This window comes from Meles meles, chromosome 7 (genome assembly GCF_922984935.1).
Source record: "Meles meles chromosome 7, mMelMel3.1 paternal haplotype, whole genome shotgun sequence".
NCBI lineage: Eukaryota > Metazoa > Chordata > Mammalia > Carnivora > Mustelidae > Meles > Meles meles.
The window spans coordinates 55,236,023-55,246,750 of NC_060072.1; the positions used below are offsets into that span (position 1 = coordinate 55,236,023).

At 38.5% G+C, this 10,728-nt stretch overlaps 1 protein-coding gene and 1 non-coding gene across 2 annotated transcripts; both read right to left on the bottom strand.

Annotated features, from left to right (window-relative positions):
- Positions 1 to 1,129: 1,129 nt before the first annotated feature.
- LOC123947802 lies at positions 1,130 to 1,232 on the bottom strand. Its single transcript, XR_006819835.1, has one exon. It is a non-coding gene; the product is annotated as a U6 spliceosomal RNA (small nuclear RNA).
- A 602-nt stretch (positions 1,233 to 1,834) lies between these two features.
- On the bottom strand, positions 1,835 to 2,770 carry LOC123946347 (taste receptor type 2 member 7-like). The gene has a single exon (XM_046011796.1). It carries the CDS (start codon positions 2,768 to 2,770, stop codon positions 1,835 to 1,837), a length of 936 nt encoding a protein of 311 aa, XP_045867752.1.
- Between the last annotated feature and the right edge of the window lie 7,958 nt (positions 2,771 to 10,728).

Genomic DNA, 10,728 nt, shown 5'->3' on the forward strand with positions numbered 1-10,728 from the left:
CTCTGCCTAAGGTTTTATCCTGGAAAAAGATAACTCACCAAAAAGGGTTGTAGGAGCCATAATAAGAAAGAATAAATTTGTTTTCTGCTTTCATGCTACTAAGTCCAACTTTTTAAAAATAAATTTCATTTCTATCTCACCTAGGCAAAGCCTTTTGTATATTCTACCCTCTTAAAATGTCGGTATCCCATATCTAAATTGAACTTCCCAAAGAAGGAGCCAAAAGCAATTGATCACTCATTTCGCTAAGTGAGATAAATTAGACAGATAAAGACAAATACTGTATATTACTTATATGTGAAATCCAAAACATCCGAATTTGTAAAAAGAGGGAGTAGAACGGTGGTTACTAGAGGCTAGGATTGAGGCTTTGGGGGAATTGTTGTGTAAGGCTATAAACTGGCAACTAGTAGATAAATAAATTCGTGAGGTCTAATGCATAACATAGTCATTATAGTCAACAACATAACTTATAAACTTCAAAGCTGCTAAGAGACCAGATCTTAATTGTTCTCAACACAAAAAATAAATCATAATCATGCAACATGGCAGAAGTATTAGCTAATGAATCACAGTGATAATCATAAAGCAATATATAAATGTATCCACCCAACAAATTGTACACCTCAAACTTACACGATGTCAATTACATCTCAACAACAACAACAAAAATTCCGCCCCATTTATTTTCCTATGATATATTCTATAGGCCTTTAAAACAACATATTTCTGAAAAATAAATAAATACTTTTTTTCTCATATCCCAATGGAAAGTCAAACAGTAAACCCAAATCCTCTTGCTTAAAAAATAAAACACCAGGAGAGAGAAAAGTGAAATAAATAAAATAGTTTATTGGGGAATAAACTTTACTGGGGGGGGAAGCATGTGATCTCTGTCATACATGAGATTCCTGATAATCCAGCATTAATGAGTAATGCTTAGTACCAAAACTGGTACCATACTTGAGGAATGAGAAAAATGTAAAACTATTTTGCATTGTATTTTCTGTGTTTTTTACCCAACACAATAACTTCTACTGTACCCTCTACCTTGAGCTTTGTACCTTTTGCAGGGGGAGGGATACCAAATTACTTTATATGAAGGAATGATACAAATGAAAGAAGTTAAAAACATACGGAATGCTTCACGAATTTGTGTGTCATTCTTGCACAGGGCAATGCTAGTCTCTGTATCACCCCAATTTTTAGGATATGTGCTGCCATGTGAGCACGGCTTGTATTTTCTAAGTCATGTGTTTTCTCTTTTATTCATTTACTTGCTTGAGACCGGCTTTGGTATATATTTAAGAAATCATAAGTTTCTCATGGGTTCTGTAACTGGACTTCCAGGCACATATTCTGGATAGTAGCCGAAAATTTGTCATACCAGTTCATTCCATGTGCATTCTCTCCCAAATAAAATTTTAAGTCATGGTTAGCCATCAGCCACAAGTAATAAGTTGTTAGAATTTTGAAATATTCATTTCATGATTTCTGGGGTTTTTCTGTCTCTGAGACTTGCTACACTTAATTTTTTACAGTTGTAATCTAGGCACCAGTAAGTTACTGTCTTCCAAAGCTTATTTTTGTATCTCATCAAATCCCCACTGTCTTGGTGATATGTTCTAATTTTACTATTAATTATATCAGCATTATTCTGATGGAAACACAGCAAACTCTTTTTTCTTTTAACTTCCAAACAGATATTTCCAATAAGATTCAGGGACCTACCACAGAACTATATATAAAAGAAGTTGAGGGAAATGAAAGAAAGGTACGTGGAGTTCTATTCATGATCTTCATTCTTCAGAAAATCAGTCATTTCAGGCATGCTTTATGGGTTTGCAGATTTCCTTACATTCCTGCACCACCTCAGCTTCCTCAGGACACAGAATAAAGCCTGTTTCAATTTGCTGTTCCATAAAATCAGAAGGAATGGATGGCCAGATGGATAGGAAAATACAAACATATAAGCAAACATTTTTGCCACCAAACTGTCTAGCATGACATAGGCCAAATATATTATAATATTGCTCAACCAGTACATAAAGAAGAAGAGTAGGAATGAAATCATAGACTTCATGGCTCGCACATGGGCCTTGGTGATAAGATCCCCAGAACCTGTGCTCTTCATCCGCCTGGTGTGTTTCCATAAGGAATGGATCAAAAGGACTAAGGAAGCCAAAGTCACTCCAAAGGGGATGATGAACATTATGTTCAGGACTATATTAGAAGTTAATAAATCATATTTTCTCACTGTGAAGTTCAATGTCTGATTGCTGTCAGTGTTTACCCTGATTTTGATCAGGTTCTTAAATACTGTATCCTTAAAAAGCAGGGACAAGCAGAAAGAGAAGACCGCTCCCAGGACAATAATGAGAAGGAGTCTGCAGGTCCTCTGTTTTATCCAGAAGAAAATGGGATTGGAAAAGTTGGCTATCTTGAGAAAATAGAAGACACTGAGACAGGCGGTACAGGTCATACAGAAATAATTGGATCCTGTCCAGAGGATTTCAAAAGTCATCAGCTGATTGTCATTGTAGCATGTTTCCTCACAAATTATATCTACACCTATGCCTAGCATTATTATACAGAGCAGAAGTATTCTGGAAATAGCTAAGCAGGTAAGAATAAAGTCAATCACGAAGAACTTCCAGCTCCTGATCCAATCAATACAGTTAACCAATATAATGAATCCATTTCCCAAAAGCCCCACTATGAATTCTCCAGCAAAAATCATCATAAGTACATTCTTGAATGTGCTTGCCATGACTGCTGTTAGGAAATCTCTGTCTTCAGTACTTCACTGATTTGTAAATTAAGTAATTTGCGAATTACAGATTTGTGGATCCAAAACTTTAATGTTCAATACATTCTTTTTCCTGGACGTTCATAACCACTGGCAAAGAAAAGAATGCCTCCAGTACACCCCCAAAATCTTAGTTATCATTGGGAAATCGTCTCTCAAGTTCCAGGCTAGTGATTTTCAAGGCAAATAGCAGATTACCTGCTCCCATGACTCTGATTATAATTTCTATGTAAAGCTATTCATTAGGATTTGAATCCTGGTTTGTAAAAACACAAACCAGAGCTAGATTTACATATTTTTACAATGTCTTTTTTTTTTTTCCTTTAAGAGTTAGACATTTTTTTGATTCATTGACCTTTGATTCATTGACCTTTTCTTCAAGAGTTAGACATTTTTGGGGGCACCTGGGTGCCTCAGTGGGTTAAAGCCTCTGCCTTCGGCTCAGGTCATGGTCTCGGCTCAGGTCATGGTCTCGGCTCAGGTCATGGTCTCGGTGTCCTGGGATCGAGCCCGGCATTGGGCTCTCTGCTCAGTGGGGAGCCTGCTTCCCCCCCATCTCTCTGCCTGCCTCTCTGTCTACTTGTGATCTCTGTCTGTCAAATAAATAAATAAAATCTTTAAAATTAAAAAAAAAGAGTTAGACATTTTTTGATTTGTTATAAGCTAGAAACAGTAAGCACCAATCTAGAAAACAGAGTGACTCGGTCTTCCTGTTCTGAGAAATAAGCAAATGAGCAGGGGAAAGTCTTGAATGGAAAATCAAGAAGGGAGCAGGAGAGGGCTGAGGGAGATGTTATAGGCTACATTAAAGTCTGAGTCCTGTGGAGGGAGAGGGAGGGCAAGAAGTTAGGTCTTGGTCGCAGAGCAGTCCTAAGAGAGTTTCAAGAAGTGCAGTGGAACTTTGCAAGCCCACAGAGCCCATCAGAGGTGTTCCAAGCCTCGTGGGAGTGACCCTGCCATTGACTCTCTGCCCAGCTCAATCACTGGCGGGGAGCTGCTCATAGAAGGGTCGCAGAGCTAAGAACATGGGCCGGCCAGCTGTTAAAAACAAAAAAGCAAAATCTCCTGCCAAACCCAAAAAATCTCTCCAGGAAGATAGTAGAGAAAGAAAACCACTTTATTAAACCAGAATGGGATACACCTCATGGAAACTTACAAAAGCAGAAAGAAGTCTCACCCTTTTTTTTTCTTTTTTTTTTTTATTTCATTTCAGCATAACAGTATTCATTGTTTTTGCACCACACCCAGTGCTCCATGCAATACGTGCCCTCCCTATTACCCACGACCTGGTTCCCCCAACCTCCCACACCCCCACCGCCCCTTCAAAACCCTCAGATTGTTTTTCAGAGTCCATAGAGTGCAACAGATACTGTCTGTATGTTCTCAAGGTAAACAATAACTAGTCCTCAAGTAAGGAGACTGTTAATACAGGCAATTTAGCCTCAATTTACCTGGTACTTGGGTTGACCATCTATGTTAGCTAATTGGCTCTCTACAAAGGAAAAATTAGTGTTTATATTTATGACAGGAAGTAGTTTTGCCACTTGGAGTCAGGAACTCGCTGAAGTGAGGCTCCTGCCCTCCCATAGAAACTGGGAGATATTGAAAACCCTAAGGAGTGATTGTGGAAGCAGCCCACAGGTCAGCAACGTTCCTATTCTCAGGCTTTGGAACACAATGGGCCTGGTAGAAGCAGGATCCCACAGTCCCAAGGGGCAGGGCATGAGTTAGGAGCTATGGAAGAATGTGACCCTCAGTTCCCACCCCGTTTGTGCACCTAGGGACTGGAGCCCCAACATCCTGCTTCTCCCTTACCCCATGACTGACACCCTGCGTGCCTACCCATAGGGGAGAGGGCAAGCCTGCTTCAGTATATTTTCCATGCCTTTGTACTCCTCTCCCATGCTGGGAAGCATCTGCCCTTGCTTTCCTCATAAAAAAAAAAAAACTAACAACATAAAAGCCAAGTGCAGGCTTCAGCGGCTGCTGCTCTTCCTTGCAGAGGCAGCCCTGCTTGACTGCTCAGATTGGCGTTGGAGAACTTTCTTTCAGGGCGCGATGACAATTAAACCTCTCATTTTAATTTGTATGTGCCCTTACATAGCCAATGAGGCTCTCTTAGGTCAGAGATTTATGGGCACATTTTCCTCATCACCACAGGCAGCAGGCACCTTATAAGTCAGATTGATGTTCATTTGTTTTGTATTGTAGATTCCAAGTGAAATCATAAAGTATTGACTTTCTCTGTCTGACTTATTTCACTTAGCATAATATTCATAAGGTACATTCATGTTGTTGTAAATGACAAGATTTCATTCTTTTGTTTAATGGTGAAGTAGTACCACATCTTGTGGTATATGTACATGTGCATGTATACAGTGGAATACGACCCCATTCATTCACTGATGGACACTTAGACTGCTTCCATAGATCAGCTATTATAAATAAGGCTGCAAGGAACATTTGGTGCATACGTCTTTTCAAATTAGTGTTTTCATTTTCTTCAGATAAACATCCAAAAGTGGAATTGCTGGATTGTATGGTAGTTCTATCTATAATTTTTTGAAAAAAAAACCCATATTGTTTTCTAAAGTGGCTGTACCACTTCAGATTCCCACCAAAGGTGTCTGAGGATTCCCTTTTCTCCACATCCTTGCCAACATTTGTTACTTCTTGTCCTTTTAAATATAACCATTCTGACAGGTGTGAGGTGATATTTCATTGTGGTTTTCACTGGCATTTCCCTGATGTTGAGTGATGTTGAGCATCTTTTCATGTGCCTGTTGGCCATTGGGATGTCTTCTTTGGAAAAATGTCTGGTCGTATCCTCTGTCCATTTTTTAATCAGAGTGTTGGGTTGGGTTTTTGTTGTTGTTCTTATTATTGAGTTGTAAGAGTTCTTTACGTATTTTGAATTATTAACCCCTTATTGGAGACTTGTTTTGCAAATAACTTCTACCATTCAGTAGCATGGGTACTGTAGGTTGCCTTTGTATTTTGTTGATGGTTTCCTTCATCGTACAGAAGCCTTTTAGTTTGATATGGTTCTATTTGTTTATTTTTGGTTTTGTTATCATTCCTTTTGGAGTCAAATCCAAAAAGAAAATATCATTAAGAGCAATGTCAAGGAGTTCATTACCCATATTTCCTTCTAGGAGTTTTATGCTTTTTGGTCTTAGATGCAAGTCTTTAATCCATTTTGAATTAATTTTTCTGTACAGGGTAAGATAGTGGTCCAGTTTCATTCCTTTGGAAGTGACTGTCCAGTTCGCTTAGCACCATTTATTAAAAGATGTTCATTTCCCTATTATATATTTTTGTCTTCTTGGTCATAAATTAATTGACCATATGGGCCTGGGTTTATTTCTGAACTCTCTATTCTGTTCCACTAATCTATATGTACATTTTTATGCCAATGCTATACCATTTTGAATACTATACTCTTGTAATATAAATGTGAAATCAGGGAGCATGAAGCCTTCAGCTTTGGTCTTTCTCAAGATTTTTTGACTCTTTGGGATCCTTTGCAGCTACTTACAAACTTGGGGGTTTTTATTTCTGTAAAAAATGCCATTGGAATTTTGATAAGTATTACCTTGAGTCTGTAGATTGTTCTAAGTAATATGAACATTTTAACAATATAAATTCTTCCAATCATGAGCACAGAATACATGTATTCTGCCACTTTGGGATGAAATGTTTTATATGTATCTATAAGTCCATCTGCCCTTTTATGGTGAGTCTGTTGGCAGCAAGTTCTCTTAGTTTTCTTCCATATGAGGAATTGATTTCCTCTTCAGTACTGAAGAATATTTTCACTTGATACAGCATCCTGGATTGATAGTTCTTTGCTTTTAATACTTTAAAATTACTCTGCCACTCCCTCTAGTCTTCATGGTTCCTGATGATACTTCCACTGATATATAGATTGTTTTTCCCTATAAGTAACATATTATTTCTCCCCCACTGCTTTCAAGAATTTTTCTTCATCTTCAATTATGAGAAATTTGACAATGATATTTCCCACTGATTGGGGTTTGCTCAGCTCTATTAACCTGTAGGTGTATATCTATTGCCAAATTTGAAAAGTTTTCAGCCATTATTTCTTTGAATAGATTTTCAGCTCCACTTTCTTTCTCCTCTTCTTCTGGGACTCAGATGACAAAATCATTAAGTCATTTGTTATGGTCCTTCATGTCCTTGAAGTTCAACTTGTTTTCTTTACAATTATTGTATCTTGTGTTCTTCAAGTTATATGATTTCCATTGAATCATACTCAAGAGCATGAACTCTTGTCTCTGTCACTTCCTTTCTGCTATTGATTAAACCTGTCATTTTAAAATTTCAGATTTATGTTTTTCAGTTCAAAATTTAAATTTCATTCTTTTGTATAGGTTCTGTTCCTCTACTGAGAAAATATTTTCTTTCCATGTATTTGGAAAGTGTCTACTTTTACCCTATAGAGGATAGTTGTAACAACTGTTACGTGCTCTATGTCTGATCATTTCCATATCTAAATTATTTGAGAGTTAGCATTGTTTGATGGTTTTATTTATTGGAAATTGCCCTTTTTTTTTTAATATACAAGGATTTGCTCTCTTTCTGATAGCCAAAAAGTTTTATAAGGAAAATTTTGGACATCGGAGAATAAAGGCCTTCACACTAAATCTTGATCTACCCACTGGCAGCAAATGGGAGGGGAGTTTGTCCCCCTGACACATTTTCCTTCTTGCAGTTTTCCTCTGGATGATTCTCTCTGGCACTTATGAGACAAAAGTATACGTACTTAATATCATACTATACATACAGATGAAAAATAACAACAACAACAAAAAGCACACTGAGTAGTCCCAAAAGGTCCAACTTTTTTTTTAAGGCAATGTTTGTTCAAAACTTACCAGTTGAACCCGGTCAGCTCTTTTTTTCTTTTCCCTTATAAGAACAGCAGAGTTAAAATATCTGCTTGTTCAGGGCTATGGTAGGAGGTCCTGATATCTTCTGGCTGCAGATTTGTGGAATGCAGGAGAATGAGGTTAGGTTGAGAAGAATGGCTAGAGCATCAAAGGAGGCTCTTTTTCCTCTTGTCCTAATGTCTGTCTCCTTTTCAGTGCATCTCCCAGTGTCTTTAGAGTCCGCAGACTCAGGGTTTCTCTTTTTCTGTCCCTTCACACACCACTGTGGCTCCATCCTCTACTCCCCAGCACCAGTGTTTATTCCTGTGCCTGGCACTTTTTCTTCCAGTCCCCCAGAACTGAGTAGAATGGTGACAAGCTCCTGTACTCAACAGCGCCATGAAAGTTTGCATTCTTACCCTTCTTGGTATTTTGAAACATATTTGGATGGGTTCATAAGGTCTTTGGAGCAGTGAAATCTCAACCTCAACCCAAATTCTTTAAGAAACAGAGGTCAGAGCTGAGGGGAAGAATGGATCAGAGATGTCCAGATAAAATATCTCTGTGCCAGTAACAAAACACATTTACTTTTGAATTCAAACACTTCAGTGGCTGCTTATGGCTCAACTGAATAAATTTCCAACATTTTAGGTCTACCCAAAGGTCTGTACCAGATCTGGGGAATCCTTAATCCTCTGTCTAGAGCAGAGAGCAAAAACTAAAGGTGCCATTTGGGTGGGAGGCTTGTTTCAATACTACCAGCTCACTCAACTATTAACCACTTCTCAATCCTACTCATTAATAAGCAACAAAATGGAAGATACTTTCTTGACTAAATGGCGATGCAGTTTGGTTAATATGTCAGCAAATGATTTCTATGGACTCCCTCAAATGCTATTAATCAGTCTGCAGAGCCCTTGAACTTCTCTCTGGAAGGCCACGTCTTTGCCACTGCCCCAACCTTATTGTCAAAATTATTGTAAGCTAACAAATTAGCCTGCCATTTGTAGTACAGAAGACATTAGACTATTTATTACTCAGAGAAGCATAAGCCAGAGGAACATCATGGCACTGGATTCCATAGCTTCAGTCCTCTTGGGGAGGTAAGATGACAGCCAGATATCACATGTGCGTGCAGCTCGGGGCAATACCAGAGGAACCCAGAAATCAGGTAAATCTGATCTTATAAATTCTGACCACTGTGGATGATCTATCTTCAATTCTGGGGAAAGAAAGAGACCTTATCCTCACACTGGAATGTAAGCAAATGTCTCTGGGGAGAGAAGGAAACTCTGTCTTTAAACAACCCGCTCTTTGACCAAGAGAGACACACCATTTTAAAATTCTAAGACTTTAGGCCAGCACCAGGTCTAGAGGGAGGTGAGAGAGGCACCTAGGGAATAATTTTTTTTTAATTTTTTATTTATTTCTTATTTTTTATAAACATATAATGTATTTTTATCCCCAGGGGTACAGGTCTGTGAATCACCAGGTTTACACACCTCACAGCACTCACCATAGCACATACCCTCCTCAATGTCCATAACCCCCCTCCCCCTCTCCCAACCCCGCTCCCCCCAGCAACCCTCAGTTTGTTTTGTGAGATTAAGAGTCACTTATGGTTTGTCTCTAGGGAATAAAATTTAAGGGGGTATTTAAACAAGTGCTGAGCATACACTTGAGGGACAAGCAGCTTAACAAGTAGCTTGTTAAGCTTTGCCCCCTAGTTGTCTTAATTACCTCCCTCTAGCCCTGGCCCTGGTCTTGCTCTTTGCTAATCAAGCATGCTCTTTACTCAGAAAGGAAGACCAAGGCCATACAGAAATGCAATAAATCAGGGAGGTTTTTCTTCCAGTGCCTGTCACCAAGATCAAGTTTACATAAGGTGCTCAAGATTGTGGACTCTACTGAATCACAGCATCTATCATGGTCTGTGACAATGACATCAAATTACCTATTCTCTGATCATCATACAGTCAATTTAGGGTTGCCTATACTCATAATATTTCTAGTGCTAAGGAAGTAATATTAAATTTTTACTTGGAGAGGAGGTGAGGCAGTTACCCTCTCAGGATAATCCTGCTTAACTTCTGCCTCCTACATTGCGTTGTTAGTCATTATTCAGTCTGGAAGAGACTGCCCACAAAATGTGCAACAATTGAAGGCATTGAGCAACAGCTGTCAACTGAGTCTTTCCATGTATTATCTAGAGTTAGAGATTATTTATTCTGAACATCCTTGCTAGCAAGTATTTGTCAAGATTCTACTGGTTTCCTGGGGCAAATAATACATTATATGTTAATAAAAATAGTTAATAAAGTATTTTAAAAAGATTCTACTGGTTTCTCCATGAAATGTCACAGCTTTGTCCTCTAGATTTCAAGGTCACTTGACCACAGCTAGGAACTACCTGTATGATCCTTTGGGCGATTACTTGTCATGAGTGAGTTACCTTGAAGGTCAACATAAAATACTCTCAGGTATTTTATGAAATACTCCAAGGAAGCATAGGAAGACTTCCAGTAGCTGGAATAAGTCCTTTCTCTTCCAATATTCTGGTTTCTTCCTTTACATGTCCAGTTTTCAACAGGACTGCTAATTACGGGTAGGGAATATTATTTTCAGCTAACTTTCCTTTTTCTTGGCATCATCTGTCCATCCAGTTATCCAAGACCCCAAGTTTAAATCTACTTCTTCCTAAACTTGTTAAGAGTACTGTAAATCGTTAGTTACTTTAGCACAGATGTTGTTTCATCACAGTATCAAATTCTTATATTTTTGTCATTATTCTCACTCTCACTATTTTTGGGGGGGCCAGAAAGTAGTTTGTAATTATGAATTGTGGGTCTGAAAGGCAATCTGGCCACTGCCATCAATCCCATCAATCTATGTTAACATACAGGATTAAAATATCAAAGCAGACTCATGCAAATCAAATAGATATCTCACCCCTTGCCAACATTTACTAATGACTAAAAGAAGCCAGCCAAGGGGCACCTAGGCAGCTCAGTTGGTTAAGCACCCAGC

Coding starts and splice junctions, on each gene's coding strand:
- LOC123946347 (XM_046011796.1), bottom strand. CDS start 2,770: ATGGCAAGCACATTCAAGAATGTACTTATGATGATTTTTGCTGGAGAA.